The following is a 26789-nucleotide window of genomic DNA, read 5'->3' as shown; positions in this document are numbered from 1 at the left end:
GGTTTTGACAAATGTGGTGCTGTCATATATGAAATGTTAGCATTTGAGAAAACTGGGTAAAGGGGATGCAGAAATGTTCTGGGGTGTCTTTGCAATTTTTCTCTAAATCTAAAATTGTTTCAAAGTAAAGTTTATTTAAAAAAAATAAAAGAAAATTGGAGTTTAGAGCTCCTCAAAATGGAGAACACATCAGGCTTTCATTTGGGATCATGAAAAAAATACATCCTAGTTATAAAGGCAAACTGGAAATAGACAGGCTTTTATAAGAATATTGCCTTAAATAAACTCAATCCCTTATTGGATTAAGGGGACCTGTGCTTACTTTAACTGCTGCTAAAACTAAAAGACCCCATTCCAGAGAAAGACAGTATCAACAAAGCACCCATAAATTTTCTTCCAGTGTTCAGTGTTCAATTAAAAAGAATGATCAGGCATATGCAGTACTCAATTTCAAAAAAATTACCAGGCGTACCAATGGACAGAATGGGGAGAGAAAAAAACCACAATTCAGAAAAGAGAAATCCCTAGGTAATCCCACAACCCAGAAAAGAGATATCCAGATCCTTGTGATTAATATTTAAGAAAATAGATGAAAACATGTAGAATTATTCTAAAAACCTGGAATCTATAAAAAATTAAATGAAAAAATCTAGAATTAAAAGTGTAGGGACTAAGGAACACAAGAGATGGGTACTGCAGCAGATTAGAAATAGCTGATGAGAGGACAAATAATGGAAGAAAAGTCAGTAAAGCTATCTAAACGAAAAGAAGAGGAGAAAAACATAGAAAATGTAGAAGTGTTTGACATTGCATGTTCTCACTAATATGTGGGAGCTGAATGATGAGAACACATGGACACATGGCAGATGTCAACACACACTGGGGCCTGCTGTGGTGGGTATGGGGAAGGAGAGCATCAGGAAGACAGCTAACGGATGCTGGGTTTAATACCTGCTCTGTTCAGCAAACCACAGTGTCACGTGTTTACCTTGGTAACAAACCTGCACATCCTGCGCATGTACCCCTGAACTTAAAAGTTGAAAAAAAACCATGTAGAAGTGTTTGAGTTATAAAGAACTTGGGTAAAAAATTTAGCATACATGAAACTGAAGACCCAGATATGAAGAAGAGAGAGAATGGGGGCAGAAGCAATATTTGAAAAGATCATGGCCAAGAGTTTTCTCAAAGTGGCCAAAGTCACAGGTTTAAGAATCAGTACATACACCATGCAGGATAAAAACAAAACTAATTCACAACAAAGTATATCATGGTAAAGTTGCTGAAATAGAGACAAAACATTCTGAAGCAGCAGGGTGTGGCAAAAGGTGATGGTTCTGAAGGAACAACAATAAGACTGACAGCTGGGTTCTTGCAAATAAGAACAAAATATAAGCTTGAAATGTTGAATTTACTACCTAGAAAGTGCTGGAAAAAAAAGATGACTGTCAGCCTAGAATTCTATACTGAGCAAAAATGTGCTTGAAATGAAAGCAAGATAAAGATGCCTAGAATAAGAAAAACAGAAAAAACTACATGATATTCTAAAGGAACTTCTTTAGGAATGAGGAATCCAGGCAAAACCATGAAAATGAAGAAAGCAATGAATAGCAACAGAGGGCTAATATGTGAGAAATAGTGAACAGAATGGCCGTAATGTCTTATGGGCTTAAAACAGACAGACAGCAAATGGGGAAAAAACCCACAAGACAACAGGGGTAGTTGGAGTTAAAAAGTTCTAAAGTTTTTGCATTATCCAAAAAATGTTACAAGTAACAATATGTTTTAGAGTCTAAGTGGAGTGTGATAATCACTAAAATAGTTTGAAACAATGGATAACAAGCTCATAAAGAGGAATGATGAATGGACAATTCTTGATTAGTCCAAAAGAAGGCAAGAATGAAAGGAAACTAGAATATAGAACAAACAGGAAAATGGAAAGCAAATGGTTTTAAACCCAAATATGAGTTAACATTATATGTAAAAAGACTAAATACTCCAACTAACAGACAAAGATTAAATTAAAAACAAAAATTTATATGCTGCTTATAGGCTAACACTTTATATTTAAAGTCACGAAAGGTTTGATTTTAAATTGGATAAAATAAGATACATCCAAAAATGACAATCAAAAAAAGTCAAGTAGATTTTAAGCCAGGAAGCATCACTAAAGTGGGACATTTAATGATAAAAGAATAATATAAAAGAGAAATTTTGTATGCAGCTAATAGCCCAAGAAGAGGTAGAAAATGTAAATGAAATAACTATTGAAGTTAGAGATGTAACTTAAAATACTATCTAAAAAGGAACCAGGATGAGAGAGATTTGGAACCAAGTTCTACAGAACCTCTCAAAAATATATAATTTCTGCTTAAATACTTCAAGACAAAGTGTAATACTTCTCTATCACTTAAAGCTAGAAAAGGAAATATTGTAAGAATCATAAACCAACCAACTTTGTCATCTGAACTCAACATACCAGGAATGCAAGCCAGTATTTAGAAATTTATCAAGAGTGAACATACCGATAACTTGAAGAAAAAATATCAATAGTGTCTGAAAAGGCTTTAGTCACTACTAGAGGAAAACAAGTTAGATCATATTTTAAAATTCCAGCTACACTAAAGATCCAAATTAAAAGAAACAACACACAAAGCAAACTAAACCTGAAGCAACAAAATAATCAAAACAGAAACACTAGAAGAAAACTCAAGAGAATATTTGTGCTCAAGGTCCTTCATTAGATCTGCCTTTTTCCTTTTTACATTTTCCACTTGTCACCTCCTCAGGGCACACACCTCAGAGATTTCTAGCATAGATTTGATGTAAGTTTTTTTTTCTCTTTTGTTTCCTTATTTGTCTTCTCCTATCTCACTGTGAGAGATCTTTGAATGCATATCTTTTTCATCTTGGTCTATCCAGTGCCAAGCACATAGTAGATGCACATTAAAAGATTGGCCAATGAATGATGACCCCTGCCCAGGACCACCTCAACCATTCCAGCCTGCTTGCCTCCTGTGGTGATAGCCAGAAAGAGCCAGAGGCAGATTATCTTTTGAGTAGTGGAAAGAGCATGGGCTTTGGACTCAGATTAATCCATAATGACTCCTGATTATAAGTAATATCGTCCTGTGCAACTGAGTTCTCTGCAGCTCATTTTCTTTAAGGTGCTTTGTATACTACTGGGTCTGTACTCAGTGCTCAGAAACTGTTTGTCCTTACTACTGTTGCTATCATGAAACTTGAATGAGATGGGGAGTCAGTGTAGCTGAGGGTAAAGGATGGGTGATCTTCCCAGCATGTCTCACCAATGGCACAGTACATTAGAGTAAAACTAAGGACAGGGTATCAGGGTGAAAATAAATAGCTTCATTTGCTTCCTTTGCATTATTGTTGATTCTTCTACCTATCACACTGACCACCCTGAAAACCTGTCTCAGTGGTCTTCAACTCTGACTGCTCCTTAGAATCACCTGGCCCCGCCCTGGGCAATTAAATCAGAATGCTCCCCTGGGGCATTTTATGTGTAATAGGGATTGAGTGGTTACTGGCCCTTTACTCTCTGGCTCCTAGTAGAATGAGTCCAACTTGCACAGTCCCAGAAACTGCAAGCATTTTCTTGGAGCAAAAATTGTTTCCTAAGGAAGGTACAGAAAGAACGGGGCTTTGTGCTAGAAGTTTAGAGTCCTAGTCCTGCTGCAAGCTGAAGGTATGACCCCGTAAGCTGCAATACTTCTGCAGTCTGGTTCCCTAGCTAATCAAATAAGCATCATAGAATCTTCTACCTCAAACGGCAATGGGAAGTTTAAAATAGAAAGTAGGTAAGACTTTAAACATTTGAAAGTGACACAAGTGTGATTTGTTAGTGTTTCTATCAGATGTTCCCATCAGGATTCAACAAAATCCTCACTGTGCTACTTACTGGCTGTGGGGCTTTGCACAGCTCATTTTGCTTTTTGAATCCCAGTTTCCTCATCTGTAAGATGGAGCTGACTACTCTCCAAATTGCATATTAGTTCCCATTGCTAGTGGCAAAGTAAGCAATGGGAGCTAAAAAATACAAGATGCTATATTGTTGTGTTTGCTCTTATTATTAGTACTGTTATTCCACTGAATCTAGAGACTCTTTCGTTACCAACCAAGCTGGCGAGGTTGACAGGTACAATTGACTCCACTGCCTGGGAGCTGCCCCCTTAGCTTTCATTACCTTCGCTTTTCTGATGTTGGGTATATGAAGTCACAAGATCAGTACTGGTAAGAGATGAATGTATATAATCTAACAGAAGCAAGATGAAATCCTTTGGTGTGTGGTATCATCAAAGGAGGATGGTCTATAAAGGCACTAGGGTGGACTGAAAAGCAGCCTTGCCCCTAAGCAGATTCTGGCACTTTCCTCTGGCCTCGGCTTTTCCCTCCATGCTGCAGCACATAGTACCTTTCTTTAGAGCTCAGAGGCTTTCTTTCTCTATTGGAGTGGTCTGCATCCTTTCATTGACCATAAGTCCAGTGATTATAAAAGTTGAGGTCTTTGGGAAACCCAAGAATTAGAGTTGTGGACTTGAAAGTGAGAAACGGGGAAAACAGCACAATTATTTCTGATTTGGCTCTGCTGTTTATAGTCTTGCCTGTGCAAAGCAATACAAATTCATGCTGTCAACCAGTGATATAAACAGAATTTTCTTTTCTGAGGCGAAATTTGATAATTATGATGTTGTATCATATCTTGCACCACCCAAAACAGTAGATTGAGGATGTCAGGTTTCAGTACAACAAAATGGAACAAGTCTTTTCAGAAATCACGAACTGTCATTTTGAATGAGACTCTGAAATATGTTCCCACTTACCTACTGAGATAGTCCAGACAGCAATGATTTTCAGAAATGCCTTCGTTCTGGAGTTGAAGCGGCTGTGGTGGATGGGATTCTGGATGGCAACGTAGCGGTCCAGTGAGATGGCGCAGAGGTGCATGATGGAGGCCGTGGAGAAGAGCACATCCAGGTAAATCCAGACTGCGCAAAGCTTGCTGGGCAGAGGCCACCGGTATCCTATGAGGCAGAAAGTTGGTGTCAGCAAACTTATGCCTCCTAGGGCATGTGGATCCCTACCCTATGACAATTTCCAGTTCTGGGACAGGCACAGGTGGTAGCAAAGAGCAACACAGTATATTTTTCGTATTTGAAAAAAGCCACTAACAACTGTACTTAATTATGATATGTGAGCACTGGCTGATGAATACAGGCTTTGGACATTTCTAGTGTCTGGAATTATGGGAGTGTGGCGTGGTAAATCGGATTCTCTCTCTTTGAAGGTTCTCTTTCTTCCCCCTTACACCTGGCAAAACATTTTTTTTAAAGTGACTTACGTCAAAAGTTGTGACGTGTTTTGGCTCCTCTTCTGTAGCACCTCTCATGCCATACTGTCAGGATTTATTCACACATTTACCTGGATTGTATTTCCCTAAGGTCGGTCTCACCTCTTGGCCATTATAACCATCCAGTCCCATGCAGTGATGCTTATGGACATTTTGCCATCCAGTCCCATCAGTGATGGCAATGAATTGCATTGGTGCAAGTGACTAAATGATTAAAAATTCAGATTGTGAATATGTCTATTTGTAAAAATGAAAAATAATGACCTAATAAGGCTTTGGGTGCCAAACTCAAATTTGGGGTATCTGTGGGAGAGCTGAAGACAAGGGTGAAGAAAAATAAGGGAAGGTGTCCTTGCTCTGAGCTTTGTTTTAGGGAGGCATTTCTCAAACTTCAGTGAGCATCAGACTCTCCCACACCTCTTAAAACACGCATTGCTGGACCTCCCTCCAGAGGCTCGGATGCAGTTCGTCTGGAGCAGACTGTAGAATTTGCATTTGAATTAGCAAGCTCCCGGGTGATGCTGATGCTGCACGTCCAGAGACAGCGCTTTGCGAACCGCTGCTTTAGGACGGTGGCTCTCACCCCTGGCTACACATCAGAATCACCCGGAGAGCTTTAGAGAAGGTCCTGATGCCCATGCCAAACCCAGCCCAATTAAATCATGTCTGGAGGTGGGCGTGTGTGACTGAGGTAGACATGAAATGTCAAAGCGTTTGCAAAGCTCCCCAGACAATTCCAGTGTAAGAGACAGTGCAGGTCACCTGCTACATTAGGAGGATTGGACTGCCTTATGGACATAAGCAAAGTGTCCTGGTTTTGTGTTTTGGAGGGGGATCAAGCAGTTATGTAAACCTTAATTAGTTTTGGTCACAGTATAAGCAGCGAAGTTGCTTATACTGTGATCTGTCTGCATGTGAGAAGGAAAATTTTAAAGTCTACTTTTCTTGTTACAGACACATAAAGCCGAACAAACTCTCCAACCAAACGTATACTCTCTACCAAAATGCCGCGAGGGATATTTAGACAAGTAAAGAGCATAGGTACAAGTCTAATTTACAACCGTTCACTTGAATTATTTGCAAAGCGCTTGAACTAACGAAAGCCTTTTCTTTGCAGCGCCTGATGGGGGAAGCCAAGCTCTGTCTATTCGGAACAGATGTTGGCCCCCAGAGGGGTTTTCTATACAAGGAGTGGGCCCAGGCCTCAGTCTGTATGTCCGCGGCAGGATAAGGAGAGGGCATTTCCTTGTGGGAGAAGTCCCACGCCCCATGCCCCACGCCCCGTGGGCTGGGGGTGGTGGAAGTAGTAGCCCAGGGAGGGGCGGGGCTCCGGAGGGAACAGGCTGCACGCTGAGCGGCCACCGCCAGGGGGCGTCCTTGCTCCCCGAGCGGATGGCGCCGCGGGTCATCCCACCCTCCAGCCGCTGTTTAGGTTCCTGCTCTGTCACTCCTCCCACCCCCACTGGAGTTTGCCCCCTAGGGGAGGAGGTTTAGGAAGCAAGAACCTTCCCGGGACGCCCAGGAAAGAACAGGCGAATTTAATGAAATCATTCTGGTGTGGCATTTAAATGGTCAAGCGAGGCTGGACTTGGACTGAGCATTAGCAGCCTTGTGCATACTGGTACCTGCTCGCCCTTGCATACCGCCTTCCTTCCTTACACTCTCCAGGGCTGGCTTGATGATTTTTAATCTTAGCCCTAAGACTTGGCCAAAAAGTTTTCCCTGAAAGATAGCTATCGTAACCTGTCTCTGAGACCTGGGTAACTGCTGCTTGCACCTGTTTCACCAGTCCCAATAGTCTCCTTCTCTTTTAAGGAGATGTCTGGCTGTATTACTCATAATTTGGAAAGAAGGTCACATTCTGCTCCCTTGCTGGGAGGTTTGACTGTTTCAAACTCTGTTGAGAAGAAAGCAAGATTAATCTCTTCCCATTCGCTTCCCACCCTCCTCCAAACCAGACTGGAGGAGTTTATGCATATGCATTTTTAAAGAGTTGAGGATATAATTCAAAGGCACATTTCCAAATTAGCTTCTCTGGGCAGGGAACAATTAAAACTGGAGTAATTCATTTATTCTAATGGAGACTCTGCATATTTTAACATAAAACCTACTGCACCACTAATGTTCTCCCTGCAAATGTTCCAAGGTAATTGGGAAGGCTTTACCACTCCATTAGCAGTGCTGGAAACTGTGTGACAAAGATAAAAAACTGTTCTGTCCTGAAGGCTGGAATATTGGTTGGGATATATAAAGGGGCAAAAATCAAGTAGATTCAGAATGACGGGTAAGTTACTGCTTTATGACTGTATCGGGGCAATTTATAAAAACTTCTACATGAAATGTACATGTTTTAAAGCACAAAACTCTCCAGTGATCACAGGTAATAGGCTGTCGGATTTTTATGTGAAATCTCATTTTAAGAGGAAAATAGAAGTAACGTGGTAGACCCTAGTCTATAAACAAAGCCTTCTATTTAGAGTTTGACCCCTGGGCCCCATCTCATCTGCTGATGGCATGCACATGCTCTTTATTACCAGCGTGGGTACAGCTGGGAAACTAACGCCACTCACCATACAGGATGGTTAACATGGACACGGGCATGACAAGGAAACCCAGCAGCATATCAGCTATGGCAAGTGACATCAGGAAATAGTTGGTGGCATTCTGCAGCTTTTTCTCTAGGGACACTGCCATGATGACGAGTATGTTTCCAGCAATGGTTAGAATAATCACTACAGCTGTCAATAAAGCAGACCAGTTTTTTTCCTGGAGATGAAGTAAGGAGAGACAGGATGGTGAGAGGCACCCTTCACAGGAAAGGTTGGTTCGATTTTCAGAGTCGACTGTCCAGTTAAATGCAACAGAAGTGTTAGCTTCTCCGGAGTTAAAGTCATTACTGTAGAGCCTGGTGTCGTCATTTAATTGCATTAAGGAGTTCGTAGCTGAGCTCAAAGAAGTATTTTCTTCACAAAGAATATCCATGTCTAAGCCAGAACTTGCAGCAGATGAGGTGTGGAAGGACTAACACGTTACAGCCTCTGCTCACCATTCACCTTGGTGTCCCCACGCTCTGTAACACTGAGGCTGGTGTGCATGCTGGTCTCCCTGGGCTGGAGTTTTGTCTTCCATTATTACAGTGATAGTTAAAGAACTGAACCGTGGTGGCTCTAAGTTTTCTTCATTCACAATTTTAGGAGAGTTCACTGTTCGGTTTTATTATTTTCTCACCAAAGCGAGGACAAAAAAGCAGAATGAACTTTTAGCACAGAGGTTGCAGGTTTTTGTTTTTGTTTTTTTTTTTTAGCATTCAGGGAGACAAATGTCCTGGACAAAGAAGAAAAGTTTTGTCACTACTGGGAATCTTGTTTAACTAGATCTCATTTTGCTGGTTATGCCGATAGTATTAGTTTAGCCACAGTATCATTGAAACAGCATGCAATCAGAAACAGCGGGGATGTTCACATTCTCCATTAAGAAAGTCAGTTAAAAATACATCCAGTGTTAATCCCATAGTAATTGGATATACTTTGGGTTACAGTTCTCAGCCATTCTTAGGCTGAATTGTCACAGCTGCTGTCAGGAATTTCGGTTCCTATGTTGTTTGGTTGATAAAAGGAAAAGAAAAAAGTCTTAAGTAAAGATTAGCAGACAACTTTCCCCACTAGAAATTCTCATTGAAATGATTACATTTTGGCCAAGCATGATTTCAAACCGGAAAGAAAATTACACAGCAATAAAATATAGCAGCATGAAAACTTACATTTGTCTTCGGGGTCCACACATGAGACACACTTGTTATTCTGTGACTCGCTGCATCTCTCGCAGTAATTAAACTGGTGGAGAGTCCCCGCTTCTTGATCTTCCACCAGCATAATATGATAGTAATTTGCTTTCTGTTTTGCTGACTTCAAAAACTGCATGCAAGGGCTGAGCCAGCTCCCGCACTGCTAGGATCCTGTTGGCTTCCTCTGGCACGGCTCGGCTGGGTCCTTCCTCCCTGTGCAGCTCGCCTCAGCAGGCACACATTTAGAAATCATTCACGAGCCCCTCGAAGTCGCACAAAAGAACTGCATGGAAAGTAGGCAGAGCTGTCTGCACCAAGGGACTCCTGGTTTCCACGGGAATGGAGTAGCTCTCTGGCTGCCTCGTTCACTTCATCAGACCTCCCTCTATCTGTATGTCATAAGCTGCAAGGTAGCAACAGCCAGGAGGGCGGACCAAATAGGCTTTTTTTTCTCCCTCTTTTTGCTACATATTAACATTGGGAAGTTTTCCTTTGCTTTTGAGAGAGAGAAACTGGAGAAATGGCCTTTTGTGCAGATTCCTGTTAAGGTAGGTAAGGGGCACTGTCATAATTTTTTAGGCTGAAGGGTGAAGAGAGAACATAAAGAAGGCTAGAAAACAGTACGCCCTGGGAATGCTGTAAGCATCCTGCGCCTCCATCCAAAGCCAACAGTGTTTGTGTCCAGGGTGGAATTACTGATATTGGCCACATGGGCTCAGGGTGGCCAGGCACATCTGTGGTGTTAACTCTGATAAACGATTAGCACTATTTTTATTTATTTAATAGATAACACCACTCAACTGGCTTATTTTCTTCAGCAGAAATGTGCCACCCAGATGAAATTCAAAACCTTACCTGCGGTAGGAAATAAGTTGGTTTTGCAGTACCAACTTTTTTTCTCCCACCGGTAATGACAATTTGCCTTACCTGTAAAGACAGCCCTTTTTCAAGTAGGTTTGTAAAGGAGGCTGATCTGTCTATTAGGCATGAAAATATTTTCCTGAATAGTTGGGGTTTTCTAGACTTCTAGCACCTTCTGTTCTTTACATTCTCCCTGGACAAATTCAGCCACTCTCATGCCTTCAACGTGTTTGTGGCCAAGTCCGTACCTTCATAGCTGATTATTTCTCTCAGTTGCAGACCTAATCTCCAGTTGCCCATTGGCTCCTTCCATGGTAGCCTAGGAGACCTCGACCTCAGCATCTTCCCTCACTCTCCAACCCCCTGCCTGGCTCTAAGTGCTTGTTCCTGCCCATTCACTTGTGTGGCAGAATCACTACCTTTTCAGACAGCTGCTGTTTTCCACAACTCTTCCTTCATTTTCGCTGCCAGGTCCTACTTAGTCTCCGGTGCTACCTCTATATGCGTATTTCTCACAAGTTGTCTCTTGCAGCTGGCAGCTCGAACCTCTGTGGTTGAGGCCTGGGCCATCCATTTCCTGGGCAGGTGCCTTAGTGCCCCCCCCGTGCCCTGCCTGCAACCCTCCTACCCCTCTATGTCAAATGTGTGCACTGGCGAGCAGGCAGTGGAGAACACAGACCTTAGAGTTCCTTGATTTTGAATCCTAGCTCTGTAACTCACAAACGGTGAAACCTTGCATCATCTAGTTTCTCCCTTTAAAGCTCAGTCTTCTCACTTGTAAAATGGGATGATGGTGGTACCTGCCTCATGAGATTGTAGTGAAGCTAAAATGAGATAGTGTGTGTAAGTATTTGGCCCATGTCTGGCTTATAGGAGGTTCTCAAGGAATAGCCACTTTCATTCTAATTGATATTCTTAGTGATATAATTTAATAACAGAATTGGCCTCACTTCCATGCCTACACTCGTGCAGTCCCTTCCTTGTGGGGCACATGACACCATCCCTCGTCTAGCTGTACCCTGCTTGCCCCACTTTTCAGGCCTGATCTCTGGTTACTCTCCCACAAGCAGCCTATATGAGGACTGAACTTGCAGGTTTCTGACCATATTTTTGTTTGTTTGTTTATATATATATAATTACACTTTAGGTTCTGGGGTACATGTGCAGATCATGCAGGATTGTTGCATAGGTACATACATGGCAACGTGGTTTGCTGTCTCCATCCTCCTGTTGCCTATATCTGGCATTTCTCCCCATGTTATCCCTTCCCAACTCCCACCCCACACTGTTCCTCCCTTTGCCCCCCGCAACAGACCCCAGTGTGTGATGCTCCCCTCCTTGTGTCCATGTGTTCTCATTGTTCAACACTGGCCTACAAGTGAGAACATGCAGTGTTTGATTTTCTGTTCTTGTGTCAGTTTGCTGAAAATCATGGTTTCCAGATGCATCCATGTCTCTACAAAGGGCATGAACTCATCTTTTTTTTTTATGGCTGCGTAGTATTCCATGGTGTATATGTCACATTATCCTTGTCCAGTCTATCATCGATGGGCATTTGGGTTGGTTCCAGGTCTTTGCTATTGTAAACAGGGCCGCAGTGAACATACGTGCGCATGTTTCTTTAGAATAGAAAGATTTATAATCCTTTGGATGTATACCCAGCAATGGGATTGCTGGGTCAAATGGAATTTTTATTTCTAGATCTTTGTGGAATCACGATACTGTCTTCCACAGTGGGTTTCTGACCATTTCTATGTCTTTGTACTTGTACTTCCCTGTGCCTGGAGTGCTCTCACCATTCCTTTTGTGTGTGTCCATCTGGTGAATTCCTCCTCAGTTCCAGAGTTGTCTCCTCTGGATCCCAGGCCTACCACTCATCACTTGCGTGGCCTTGATTAAGCTGCTTAATCTCTCTGTGTTTTAGTCTCCTCATCTGCAAGTAGGGAATATTAATAATAAAAAGACCTAGGAGGATTGATGTGAAAGCCAAATAAATTTACATACGTGCCTGGCACATTTTAAGCACTCAATAAAGGTTAGTTGCTGCTATTCTTACTAAGTGTGCTGTTCCTAAGCTTTCTGCAGCCCCCCTTCCCAGTGGAGGCAAAGATTATAGCATCTTCTGCAGTCTTCTATTTTAACACATCACATCTCATGTAAGCCTCATAAAGGCAGGAACTGTGCTATTTTGTGAACAGCTGGGCACATAGTTAGCTTAAGTATGTTTGTTGAATGAATGCATGATGGACATCTGTGTAAAGTCTGTCTTCTCTATTGGCTGTTGTATGTGTAATGTCTCTGTAATGATATCTGTGTAAATGTCTGTCTTCTGTATTAGATGTTGAACTTTTATTCCTCTCTATGCCCTTAATATAGATATGATATACTATAATATACATCTATATTATACTATCCACCCAGATGTAATTCAAAACTTCACATGTGGTGTCTAAGCATGGTATCTCATAGTGGAAGGTCCTCCACAGATGTGTTGTGATTGAATTGTTAAAAGCATAAATTAAGATGAATTGATTGTTAAAAAGAAGAACCAGGGTGAAAATTTGAAACTCTCATTTTTCCTTGTTACTTTGTTTATTGGGATACCAATTTAATTTTATTACAGAGGGCAAAGGGAAATGTGATATAGAAAGTACTCCAGTGTTAGAGAGTTATTCAAAAGCTTCTGTGGTTAAATTTTATAGATTTTCTTGTTATAGCTCTTAGAGAATTCTGATGATCTCAGGCCATTGTTTCTCATGAAGAACAGCTAGGCTTTTAGTCATGCCAAAACTAATCAGTGTTTCTTATGTGGTTTACACTGGGAATATTTTTTTGGTAATCATCTAAGATTATTTGTAGTTTTTATTGCAATTTTATGAACTTGTTATGGACAAAGCAATAGGGGCACAATCTAGGCTCCTGATTCTTAAACAGAGCTTCTCAGTTAATAGCATGAGAGTCAGAGTCTCAGGTAGGAATGGTTTCTTGCTGGGCGGATGCCTCTTGTGAGTTTGGTGAAAAGTGTGTGTATTGTCTGTGTAGTGCAGGCTGTGATGCTTCGCTTAGCTTCTGCTTCACTGCTGAGGCACTCACGCTCCCTGCTGCTGGAAGGATTGGTGGCTAGCTCTGCATTCGTTCTGTGAAAACTACCCTCAGCTAAGGAGGCCAGCTTCCCAGTGGTCATGCCCCTTCCCAGTGGCATCCAGAATGCAATGACTGATCTGTTGTCAGGATATAAAGGGTTGGCCCTCTTGCCTGATGGCTGAATCACTTTGGTTCCAGTGCTCCTGTGGGATCCACCGAGGCCTTTGTTATGCCAAATCCCAGTTAAATATCTCCCCGTGTCTAGTCTGGCTTCTCTTGCTCCCCCACAGGTGTTGATCTGAGAGCTCTCCCCACACAAATATCTTGCACAGACATCAGTCGCAGGGTCAGCTTCCTGGGGAGCTCAACCTGTGACTTATCATCTTTAGCTGTGTTTTAATGCCCTGGTAGCATCTCTGGGTGAGCTGGATGTCTTACACAAAACAGGTAAGTGTTGTCTATATGATGATGAATGATGCTTCCTTGCCATAAGCTTAGACTTCTTCAATATACATCTGGCTTTGCTATCTAATGACTGACAGAAGGAAATTAAGGTCAACAACTCCAAAACTATATTTATCATCTTGGGCAGAATTTCTCTAGTCCTTAATTGGACCTTACATGGAACAACATTTTAGAACTAGTTCATTCTGGAAGGTTCACCAGAAAGTGATTACTTGAAATTAGATGTTAATTTTTGCTCAATGACTGCAGTGGTATTTGTCACCCTTGTTTGATTTTTTTCGAGGCTGAAGTTACTGGTTTTCTGAAACTGTAGTGCCTTATAGATGTCAGTGTATATGAGAAAATAAAAGTTCCTTGATCAATTAAGTCTGGAACATTACTGCATCCTATGGTACATAATTGCGTATTAAAAGCTGTGAGAGATCTTTCAGTAAGGAAATTTGTTTATATTTATTTCATTCCTTCTCTTCCAGAACACTCACTGAAGGACACTTTTATTTTGTCTGAATTGAGTTATATTTTAAATTTATTAAAACATAAAGCTCTTAAGTATACTATTCAATTAGTTTTGACAAATACAGTTTTGTCAATGAGTTTCGACAAATATGAATTTTGATGGTATATGCATGTAACTGTCACCCAAATTAAGGTTTCTACCATTTTCATCATTTTTGAAAGTACTCTCCTATCCCTTTTTGACTTTAGCTTAAATAGAAACATGCGGCCCTCCTTCCTCATGGAGGCAAGGACTGTAGCATCTTCTGCAGTCTTCTACGTCTGGCTTGTTTCACTCAACAGTGTATCTGTGAGTTTGTCCATATCATTGCAATTAAACTATTTTTTAATGGATTGTAGTCTGAGAAACTGAAATGGCCGGGACATTTGGGGTGTCAACACTTATTTGTTTTTCTTGTTCAAAGCAACATAGACTAGGCCCCTTTTCTTTGTTGCATCTGTCCTTTTTAAGATGCTTAATTTTTCAAGACAGTGCCAACCTTAACCTTTACTCAATTGATTATACCTGATTTTGCTATGAATTGGCAGCATAGAATTCTTTTACTCTATGATATTTAAGAATATGTCTCTAAGATTTCTGTTGCTCAAACATGACTAATGGCCTGAGAATGAGAAAAAAAATGAACAGAGGATTTACTCACTGACATTGAATCTATCATTTCCTTTAGGTGCTCTGATTCGCAGGTTTGGAAGAAGCCAGACCATCTCACCAATGTACACCTAGAAAACAATGTCAATGAACTGCCTTCTGTTATGCCACTGGGTTGTATGTTTTAAAAAACTACTTGAAATTAGCTAATGACTGTCAACTATCTTTTAATTTTTCTCACAATGACGTTTGGTTGGACAATATTCATTAATTTAACAGTTAATAATTGACTACAGTGTCAAGCACTATTTTAGGTGTTTAGGTGAAGATGGACATAGTTCCTGCCTTCATTCAAGAAATAGTTGGCAGTAGCATTGATGAGTACACAGTTTAGGGAAGAGACATCGAGTAGCCCATAGCATATTGGTATTTAAGGTATGATACTAGGTGAAATCATCTAAGTGAATTCAGATGAAGGGAAGAGGTCTGAAAACTGAGCCATGGATTACGCCAATATTTTAGGTCAGGGTGTGTGAAGGAACCTGTCAAGTAGACTGAAAAGGGGCACTCAGTGAGTTAGAAGAGACACAAAAAGAAAGTGTAATCCTTAAGTAAAAGAAAGACTGTCAAAGAGAGCAAGTATGCAACTGGGTGAAATGCCTCCCAATCGGCTAAGTATATTAAGGATTGAGACATCATCATAAAATTTGTCAAAATGGTAGTCTTTGGTGGCCTCGATAAGAACTGTTCTGGTGGAGTAGTTGAAATAACAGCCAAACTGAATGTGTTCAAGAGAGGAGGGGGAGGATAGAAGCAAGAACATGAGTTTCAGGTGAGAGGTGGAGTGGCTTGGACTAGGGTAGTGCTGGTGGGTTTGTGAGAAATGATCAGATTCTGTGTATGTTTTAAAAGTAGGGCCCATAGAACCTGATGACAGATAATGACAGGACGCAGGACATGAGAGAAAGAAGAGAGCTGGGTGACTCTGAAAATATCAGATTTGAGCAACTAGAAGGATGGGGCATTGTCCTTCACTGAAATAGGGAGGGCTTCAGTGGGAGCTATTTGGGGTGATTATCAGATCAGTCTTGGATATGCCAACTTGAGGTGTGTATAAGACAAATAACTATGTCTATAAGACATTGAATATAAAAGTCTGAAATAGATCAGAGAGGTCCAGGCTGCATATATAAATTTGGAAATTGTCAGTATATACATGGTTTTGAAAGCTGTGAGGTAGAATGTGATTCCCTAAATATCTGAGTAGAGGAAGAAGCAGTTTAAAGACTGAATCTGGAGCTTCTTCAACACTTAGAGGTAAGGGAGATAAGAAAGAAGTGGGGTTGGTGAGGAAGGAGGAAAAGTGAAGAATGCGTGTTTTAGGAGCCAAGGTAAGAAAATGTTTCGAGGAGGAGAGAGACCGAAAGAAATACTGTGAAGCTGTTAAGAGTCATATACTTGAAGAGCATTTCATTATGTGGGAAATCATGCACAAGCTAATGTTGAGTAAGAGCAAGCTCTACAGTTGATGTTCTCAACTTTAAAAACCATGTAACATGATTCTAAACTAGAAGGAAGGACATTAAAACACTGACAGTGATATCTTCTGGTTCAAGGAGTTGTGATTTGTTTTCTTTCAATGCTGATTTTGAAATTTGTAAATATTCTGAAGCATGTATGTTTTTATAAACATAAAATACTTATTTTAAAAAGACTTAAAATAAGTTCTGGTAAAAGAGGATCAGAGATGACCTTATACTTTAATTATGACTAAGACAGTCGTGTGGCTTTAAGGTAAAATTTTTAAACAGCGTGTTTTTGTCAGGTGCGGCAGTTGTATTATTCAGGATTATTATAGACAAATGGTAGACATCCAAGCCAAAAAGGATAACGGGAGATGCGCAAGTAATTGACAAGTCCAAGGTGGGACTAACTTAAGGCACGGCTGGATCTGGTGACTAGAAGGACCTTATTAGGGCTATGCTGCTACCTCTAGACTCTGCTTCTCTTTCACTGACCTGATTTTCTTCTTCTTTAGATGACGTATTTCATGTAACAGAAAAAGGTGGTGCTTGGCAATTCTGATTTTACATAATTGCAGCCTGTAAAACAGGATTTAACTCAGTGATTGAGTATTTTTCACTTGCAGAAAAGATACTGGTTAGACCCACATGCCCATCTCTGAAATGATTATGGTAGCTAGGGGAAGAGAGTACTCAAATTAGCCAGTCTGGGTCACCTGGCTGTCCCTGTGGGCAAGGGATCGGAGCAACACGACTCACCAGCTTCACTGAGACTGTTTGAAATGAAGCCCTTTCCCAAATAAAGGTTTTTGCCCAGGCCTGTAAAATAATGACTCTCTATTAGCAGAAAGTACTCCTCAGCTTATCTATTTTTTGTTGTGTTTTTACTCAGCCACATTGGCTCTGGTGTCTGAGTCATACTTGGTTGTTTCACGAGACATCATACTTTTTTTTTTTTTTGAGGTTACACAGAGGTCATTTTTTAGATTTTTACTCTGGAGGTAAATAGCACTTTAGTCAGTCAATGATATAAAAGTGTGTTTCCTGAAATATCTAATTTACTACCAGGCATAACCTAGGTTTTAGGAGAAATGAATATATTATCACTTTGATTCTCATTATAGAGCAAGATGATTACCTTTGTTATAAGAAAAGCGTAGAACTTTTTGAGGCAAAATATTTTTGCTAGTCCCAAAGAGCTACCCTCACAATTTTTTGCAGATGCCTGTTGGTTGAATCTGAAGATATCTGGCTAGATCCCAAATTTTGTTCTGGCACCAACTGTCAGGTATATGTGGCTGAAGGGATATTTGAGGAATAAGAGGAATTTACATCTTATTTCTAATGAGGGCATATAGTGAACCAGACAGGACCACTTTGGTTGTGAGGATTCTGTTTTCCTGATCGGAGCCTGCCTAGCTGCCTGTTGGACCTGTCCTCCGAGCCTATGCTGGTTCCTGCTTCATGCTGTGGGGGATGGAGAGAGACTGATGGTTCAGGTACTTCCCACGGAAAAGAGGAACCTTTTGGATCAATTTTATCAAACAAGCTCTATGAGAAAAGCAGCCTATGGGAGGAAAGAGACACACCTAAAATGAAAGTATGGAAAACTCCCTACTCAGAGGATAGATTTTTAACCTCATTGCTGCTTTCAATGATCTTTTAAAAATATGGCCTAACTGTGTCCTTGGTCTTGCTCACGCTGGTGCTCTCCCTCCTTTTTGGTGAGTGGCAGTTTGGGAGAATGGAAGTCTTGAATTTTGACTTCAGGGTAGAATGGGTAGATAGTATGCCTGGATTCCCTGTATTCCAATGGCTTCAGCAGCCACAGGTCAATCAGTATGAATATGAAATACTGCCTTCTTTGGGAGTTTCCCAGTACATCAGAAAAGTTGAATTCTCTCCTTCATAAGGCTACTTTTAAAAACCAAATTACTGTTCCTTCTGTCTACCTGATACTGATGAATCAGGCAGTTAATCCATTCAGAGCCTTTTACCAATATCTCAGATGAAGTTCTAGAAACCTCTGAAATGGATCAGAACATTGTCTCAATTTAGTTGAGATTACGCTTCCTGTTCTCTTTTCCATCTCTAATTACTCTTGACTGTGTTGTCCAGTATAAGGTTTTGCATTGTATTTCAATATGTCTGGTAAGACATGCTCCATAATTTTGGAGTAAAAAAGAGTTACATACTTTATTTGTAAAAATTAATCATTAGGGCTTCTATCTGCTCTTAAAACAGGGTGTCTATTATCTCCCTTTGGAAGCCCTTCACGATTCCCTCTTCTCCCCGAATTGATGAAGGACTCTGGAGTCTCTGACCAAAGAGTTCAGTCCTACACCAAACCTCACATGAGGAGGTAACTGGGTAACTGATTAGTCCTCCATTGCCATTGCTTCTTGCTGCCACATAGTGTCTCTGTTGCAGCCTTTCTGCCCTTTCCAAGGAAAGCTGATTTGTCATGAAAGCACCCTTGCTCCTTGGTGTTCTGCAGTGGTTAGGTGGCCAGTACAATTCTTCATTCATACTCACGTGGTGGCCATTGGCTCCGGAGTATAAGACTATGATAGGGTGAATCGGTTCTGAGATCTTCCTGCCAGAACCACCAATGCTTAGGCAGCAGGAGGTTGTGAATTCTCAGAACAGAAAGGTTGGAGAAGACTGGACAACTATATTTCTAGAATCTCTGGAGGAGAAACATTTATAGAATGAGCTGGCTATGATGTCCTTGTAGGTCCCTTCAAATCATGATGTTTCATTCTGTGGTCTAAAAAAAATTTAAACATTGATACTATATCTTAAATATGATCTTTATTTCATTTTTGACTATAAAAATACATATTATAAAAAGTCAAACCATGTTGAAAGAACTCTTTCATACTCCTATTTTATATCCTTTCAGATATTTTCTTTGCATATACAAGTGTTTACATACAGATTACATATATAATATATATGTGACACATATGACTTTAAAATGTATAGATTGGTAATAGAATTCTCATGAATATACCATAATGTATTTAGCTGGTCTTTCTTTGAGCAGGTTAAATAAATTATTAGGATTGCAAGTGCTAAATTTCAAAGATACTACCAAATAGCTGTCTAAAATAATATGCTAATTTATCTTCCCAGCAACAATGTATTAGTGTTTTCCTCACACCTAACATGGAGTTTTTTTAATTGGCTACTCTAACACCTTTATATCTTATGAACTGCCAGTTGGTTACTCTATTAAAACTTGTCTCATCATAAAACAAAATTCTTATTTTTTCTAATAAAGATCTTTATGAAAAATTTCACAAATATATAAATGTTCAAGGCCTAAAAATGTAGCAATATTTTTGGCAGCCACAGTCTTCGTAAGTCAAAAAAGTGCCCATATCCCCATGTAATATCTTTATCCCACAGTTTGAGATTCCCTGCTTTTACCATTTCCGTCAGTGTTTCTTCTATCTGCATTTCAGTAACTTGTTTCTAGAGAAATTTCTCTACAAAGTTCAAATACTTCTCTTTACATCATTTGCCATAAAGAAAATCCAAAGGCTGTAATGTGTTTGGAGAAAATCTTTCACCTACTAATGCACTGTGGAAATTCATCATAGGAGGCTTGTGGAGACCTGGGACTCACCATGATCTTTATGGAACTTCTGGCTGTTAAGCATATGTATACCTTTACTGCTTGATTTGCCAGCTTTACCTAATTTCTATTAAAGAAGGAAAAAAATCATACGGAATTTCTTTTTCACTTGTCTTTCCATTTTTGTTAATTATATCATTTCCAAACAATTCTAGGGTTTATAACATTAAATCCTGTTTTAGGACCACAATTCCCACATCTGTCCTGGTCTTAGTCCCGCAGTTTGATAGGGTAAATATTCCTCACCTTTTATTTTGCTATAGCTGTCCAGTTAGCTCACAGTTGGTTAAAGATTAGAGAAGCTCTTGCCATCAGTGCACCTACTCCAGTCTGTTACAAAAAAGGGATTATTGGTCTTCTCTCTCATAATTCACCACCTCTTGGAAAACTGGATGTGGCCGGCTTTGTCTAAGGTCTGTGGCCACAGGCATGCTCTCCCGGCATCTTCCCACCATTTTTGTTGACTTCTCTAACAGTAAGAGTTTCTCTTACTGTTTTTAATAGTGTCATTGAAAGGAGAAAGAAGCAAAGTTGTCTTGCCTGCCTACATCTTTATTTTTTAATTGTAATTATTTTGTTTCAATAGCTCTAGGGATACAAATGGTTTTCAGTTACATGGGTGAATTGGATAGTGATTAAGTATGGGATTTGAATGACCTGTTACCTGAGTAGTGTACTTTGTGCCCTATAGGTAGTTTTTTGGCCCTCACCTCCCTCCCACCCTCCTCACTTCTGAGTCTCCAGTGTCTATTATACCACTCTGTAAGCCTTTGCATGCCCATAGCTTGGCTCCCACTTATAAGTGAGAATGTGCAGTATTTAGTTCTTCATTCCTGAGTGACTTCACTTATGATAATGATCTCCAATTCCATCCAAGTTGCTGCAAAAGACATGATTTTATTCTTTTTTATTTGCCTGCATATTTTAGAATATAAGTCTCTTTGTTGCCTTGGAATGAATCATGTTTGAATCAGTCACATAGACTAGTTTTTCTTCCCCTAAGAATTCTATTTTGTGTCAAGGGTTTATCTTTCACTCATTTTATAGTTTTGTTATTTTGCTTTCTAAGCTTATGAAAACAGGTGAAATATTTACTTAAATATCAAGAAAGAAGGTCTTCTGTTTTTTTTTTCCTAAGTATAAGAAGGCTTAAAGAGGAAGCTTAATATCTTATGAGAATAAGTGCCCAAGCTTTTAATGTGGCATTGAGAACTGATAACTTCTCATGGCTCAATTTATAAAAATGGGTGTTAGATATATTCCACTGGATAGGAAGGTGGTTTTCATAGTACTCTCTAGAGTAAGAGTTGGCAAATGATGATCCTCAGGCTAAATATTTGCTACCTGTTTTGAAAATAAACATTTATTAGAATACAGCCATACTCATTCACGTATATATCATCTGTGGCTTCTTTCATGCTGCCATGGCTGAATTGTGAGTAGTTGTGCCAGAAATCATGTGGCCCACAAATTCTAAGGTATTTATCTTTCCCTTTACAGAAACAAATTGCTGACCCCCTGCTACAGAAGAGCAAATTCTCTGTCACCATATTAGTCTCTTTTTCTATGTTTTTCCATTATAATCACTCTAAGAATAAACCAGAAACCTCCATTCCCCATTTCTGTTTTCTTAGTAAATAGTATGTGAAAGTATGGCATGTAAACAGACCTCTTAAATTATTTCTTAGCCATAGACCTGACCCAATTTTTGTATGCAATCAATTTACTTTTTGGAAGACGCCAGAAAATTAAATTTTTAAAGATTTCAAGGTAAAGAGCAAAGTTATGATATTTTATTATTGTCTTTATCATCCTTTTTGATATTTAGAAGACTGTCATGTAATATATTGATGTTTCATAGCCATGTAACTGCCTCCAAAGTTTCTTGTATCTATTTTGGGGATGATCATGATCCCTGACATTTAGACTCATTTGCAATTGACCCCAGTAGCCAAAGGTTGTATTAGAAGACTGGAATATAAAACAACTGTATTCATCCAAACACTTCTTCTATTTCCAGGCATTTTTAAAATTGCCATCAGAAATGATAGTGATTATATCCTCACTGTATTTGTTCTAAAAGCAAAATAAAGTCAGTCAAGAAGGCATCATTCTTGCTTGGGAAAGCAGTAGGTAAACCAATAGGGCATTAAAACAATGCAGTAAGGTTTATTACTTCTGATTTTGTTGCCCATCTATTTCCGTTATTTTTCTCCATAAATCCTTGATCTTTTGATTTAGGTTAACACAGTTAACGGTTGTTGAAATGTCCCCTGCTCTTCTCTTTGTGTGAAGAATGCTAGTTAATATAAAATTTTGCTTATTTGTCTTAGATTTCAACCTTCGCCCCTCTAAATCTCATCTGCTCTGAAGCCCAGATGAGAACTGGGTGTGAGGACAGATGTTCCCTACTGTCAAAGCACTATGACAAACCAGCTCCTCTCGCAGCATCAGATAATGGGCTGCCTTTTAAATGAGAATATACTAGTGCTTACTCCCATTCAGCTTGAAATCCTTTAATACCCAGATGTTCTTCCTGTTGCGTCTGGATTTGGCTCCTGGAGTTTTATCATCCTTTCTTCAGTGACACAGCAGATCCCGGTTGTTGAACAGTGTGTCACACCAGTGTTTTCTTAGACATTACATTGTCCACCCCATGGATAAGGTTGCTAGAGAAGAAGTGACTGAGAACAAGCTCAGTCTCTACCACCATTTGTGTTCTCACTGCAGAAAAACATGCAAATGGGAAATACCTAAAAATTCTCTGGGATTGTGTAATTCTGAACTGGTGTCAATACTCCATTGTATTCTGTATGCTCACACTGATACTGAGTTATACGTTGGTTATATACCCTTACTGCATTTAAGAATATAGCAGTTGGCTTTCTATGCAACTTATTTTCATATTTTGCTTTAGAGTCAAGGAAGGAATGGAGATGAACGAACGCTTATTGAACCAAGTCCCAAGTGCTATGCTTTACATACATATGTTACATAATTCTGACAGTGACTCTACAAGAAAGATAAGATAGAATCTATGACACAGATGGCCCTCAGGTCAAAAGACGAGCCTGAGTTTATCTCATGGCCTAGTGCCAGGATCTCAATGCCTACATCTGTTACTCCTTCCCTCCCTATTACATCATCCTTTCCTTTATTATATATTTTAAATTTTATTATGTCTTGGTTTTAAATCAACTGCCTATTGTACCTTTTATTGTATTGCTTTATAACATAGTACAGTAAAGTGCATATAGTGCTAAGCATACAGCTCAGTTTTTCTCCAGTGAACATACCCATGTTATTAGCCAGGTTGAGAAACAGAAAAATACCAACATCCCAGAAATGCTCTTTATTCTCCATTTTACTCTCTTTCCCCAAACTTTCCACTCCAAAAGTAACTGCTATCTTGATTTCCAGCAGCAAAAGTTAGTTTTGTTAGTTGTTAAATTTTATGTTAATGGAATCAAACGGTATATACTCTTTTATATCTGGGTACTTTTTCTCAACATTTAATTTATGAGACTCATCCTTACTGTTGCTGGTAGCTGTAGATTGCTTTATAACATTCTATTGTGCGAATATTCTCATTTATCTATCCTTCTGTCTCTAGGCTTTTGGCTAGTTTCTAGTTTTGGAATATTATGAATAGTGTGATTATCAGACTAGCATATGTCTTTTGGTAAATATAAGCATATGTATGTTGGGTATAATTCCAGGAGTGGAATTGCTGTCTTTTTTTTTTTTTTTTAAGAACAATTTTAGTAGGGATACTAAATCATTGGTTTATTCAACAAACATCTTTGGAAATTAAAAAAAATTCCTGTGCCAAATTCTACCTTAGCAATTTAAATTTAGGTCATCCATCTGGAGTAATGATGCAGGATAGGTGAGCCCTAAAATGGGGCTTAGCCTGGGAGGGTTCTTGACTTTGCCTAGGAAATAATTCAAAGGCAAGCTGGTGGTAGAAGAGATTGCTTTATTGAAGGAGCAGAAGTGCTATGGCTTTGTGACTGCTTCTGCAGAGCAGGGCTCCCCCATGGGCAATGTGCTGGGCATAGCAACCCAGAAGCAGTTCTGCAGTTATAGTTGTACCCATTTCTAATTACATGCAGATTAAGGGGTAGAAATTTCTAGAAAAGGAGTGATAATTTTCAGGTCATTTGGTCTTTGTCATGGAAAGGTATGATAACTTCATGTTTACCATGGCAATGGTAAACATGGAAGGTTGGTGGACATGTCTAATTGGGGGATGCTTCCAGATCTGGTTTATAACCAGTCCTCAATTGGGTCCTGTGACAGAGCTCTGCCCCCAGAGTTAAGTCCTACTTCCTACCTGATTAAGGCTAAGTTTTCATCATTAAAAACAAAACTTCATGGAAATTCAGTTATGCAGCAGAAGTTGAGAATGACTGATCTTTTTTATGGCAAACAATGCTAAATATTCCTTAGATATATTTTTTACATTATATATAAGGCTATGTTTATATACCTATAAGTGTATAGTATCTAATGATAGTTTAAAGTATAAACCACATTATTTAGCTACTTTCAGTTATTTCATTTTTAAAAAGAACGAGATATTTTAACCTGATTCAGTTCTGTCTAGTGCTTACTTATTCTTGTTGTGTGTTTAGCTCTCGAGGGATTTGGTGTTTTCATAAAGCAGGTGTTTTATCAGACTAAAGAATTAAATTGTTTTTATTATAAAAGTAATCCATACTTTTTGTAAAAAATACAATAAAATGAAGCAGTAGAGAGAGATACAAAAATGAAAGTTCAGCTTGTTCACCCACCACCTCTTAGTCTTAACTTCCCAGAGGCAACCAGCTTCTCCTTCCTCCATTTTCTAAGCATATGTGAGGTGTTAACTTTTGTTTGGTGATATGGTACTCTCTTTTGTGACTTTAGATTAGCCATGTCATTCTGAGCCTCAGTTTCCTCTTCTATAAAATGGGGTGGTGATAATACCTCAGGATTATTGTGAGGATGAATGTGACAACATCTAGAAAGTAGCAAATATAGTATCTGGCATGTGATAGGCACTTCATAAATGGAGCAATTAGGATTATAATTATGATAATGGCTAACAGTCTGTTTTCAGAACAAAGCACTTTAATGAGGTAAGAGGAAAGTGCTTTGTATGATACATTTAGGCAGTATTGCTCACCTTACAAAAATGTCTACTCCATTTTAATCTAATTTCTACATAAGCAGAAGCAAGTAGGGAGCTTGTGCCATTCACAGAAAATGTCAGAGATAATGTTCTTGTAATTTGCTGAGTTACAAATATGCCAAGCTGCCTGAAGGTAAATTTTCTGGGATCCAGACATCTCTCACTGTCAGAAATATGACGAAGTTCCATGCTTATATTCATAGCTTGTGTGGCATAATGCCTTTTTGTTACTATGCTTCTATTCAAATGCAGTTTTGAGCATCATGGTACAAATAAAAGATTCCTAATTTCTAAAATATTGTATTGCATTTTGGTTTCTTTTGTTCTCCATGGAACTTGTTCCTGATACTTCACTTTGGGCTTACCTTTAGTTGGCACACCACAAACTATGACATGGTCCTCTAGAGCTCCTTATTCAATTTCATGATATGATTAGACTTACATACAACCCCACTAGTTCTTCTACTTTATTAATTGATTGACAGGGTTTGGCTCTGTTGCCCAGGTTGGAGTGTGGTGATATGGTCCTAGCTCACTGCGACTTTGAGCTCTTGAGCTCGTCCGATCTCCCTACCTCAGCTTCCCTAGTTGCTAGGATTACAGACATGTGCCACCATGCCCAGGTAATTTTTGTGTATGTGTGAAGATGAGGTCTTGCTATGTTGCCCAGTCTGGTCATAAATTTCCTTTAAAAAGAATTATTTCTGCTGACTTCCTCTATGTGTCCCGACACATGCTTGCTCATTTACAACCGTGAGATAGCATGCAATTAGTAGACCCGCTGCAGTTGCAGTGTTCTCACTGCCTGTGAGGATCTTAAGATATATGGTTCTACTTCACAGTTGTAGCCCAATGTGTAACAGTGTGAGTACCATAACTACTGAATAGAATAAATAAGTAGGTGGCTGAGTGCTCCTCGCAGTATGTAAAGATATATGGATATATGTAATAAATGTGTTCTGAAACAATTGTGACTAATTTTTGTAAACTTGAATTTTATTCATTTATTTATTTTGTAAACTTGAATTTTATTCAAGATGGAAGGTAATTGCTATTTCAAACAAACCTTAGATAAATGCTTTTGAGAAGAGTGTTTTTTAAATAAATAATTCCTCTGCTTTATAAGAAGGGATCAGAATCATTTGCATTTAATTGTGGGCCATATTAAAAACTATGGATGATGGGCTGGGCACGGTGGCTCACACCTGTAATCCTTGCACTTTGGAAAGCCGAGGCAGGCGGATCATGAGCTCAGGATTTTGAGACTAGCCTGGCCGGCATGGTGAAACCTCATCTGTAATAAAAATACAAAAATTAGCCAGGCATGGTGACACATGCCTGTGGTCCCAGCTACTCAGGAGGCTGAGGCAGGAGAATAGCTTGAACCCAGGAGGCGGAGGTTGCTGTGAGCCAAGAGGCACCACTGCACTCCATCTCAAAAAAAAAAAAAAAATGCTTAAGATGATCATAAGCAGAAGAGCAAAAGAATTAGGTTTTACTGGAGGCTTAAATAGCCCAGTAAAAATAAATTGATTCCCACTCACAGTATCCAGGTTGAAAAACAGTTGTCCTGTAAGCAATCACATTGTTCTTAAACATTCTCTTTTTGTTTTTGTAAGTATTGAACATGACCTAATTTAAGGAAAGTAAGGGAGGCTTAAAACAGTTTGGTTCAACTACTAGAAAAACAATTTGAGAATTTTCATACTGAAAATGGGGCATTTCAATCCAAAGGTTAAATACAAGTCAATTAGTCTGAACAGGTGCACTGTTTGCAACT

The 26789-nt window shown here is 39.4% G+C and overlaps 1 protein-coding gene and 1 long non-coding RNA gene across 2 annotated transcripts in view; one reads left to right on the top strand and one right to left on the bottom strand.

Annotated features, from left to right (window-relative positions):
* HTR2A (5-hydroxytryptamine receptor 2A) overlaps positions 1-8513 on the bottom strand; it is a 68643-nt gene extending 60130 nt beyond the window's left edge. Inside the window, exons 1-2 of the mRNA XM_002742676.6 lie at positions 7939-8513; positions 4842-5042 (exon numbers count right to left, since the gene is read on the bottom strand). Coding sequence (XP_002742722.2) covers positions 4842-5042; positions 7939-8350 — 613 coding nt within the window. The 5' untranslated portion in view covers positions 8351-8513. The remainder of the gene's footprint in view (positions 1-4841; positions 5043-7938) is intronic.
* Positions 8514-9646: 1133 nt separating this feature from the next.
* Positions 9647-26789, top strand: part of LOC118153550 (uncharacterized) — a 168334-nt gene continuing 151191 nt past the window's right edge. The window contains exon 1 of the long non-coding RNA XR_004742767.3: positions 9647-9700. This is a non-coding gene — a long non-coding RNA (uncharacterized LOC118153550). The remainder of the gene's footprint in view (positions 9701-26789) is intronic.

Source organism: Callithrix jacchus, chromosome 1 (assembly GCF_049354715.1).
Source record: "Callithrix jacchus isolate 240 chromosome 1, calJac240_pri, whole genome shotgun sequence".
In the NCBI taxonomy this organism is placed as follows: Eukaryota; Metazoa; Chordata; class Mammalia; order Primates; family Cebidae; genus Callithrix; species Callithrix jacchus.
This window is presented reverse-complemented; position numbering and strand designations above follow the sequence as displayed.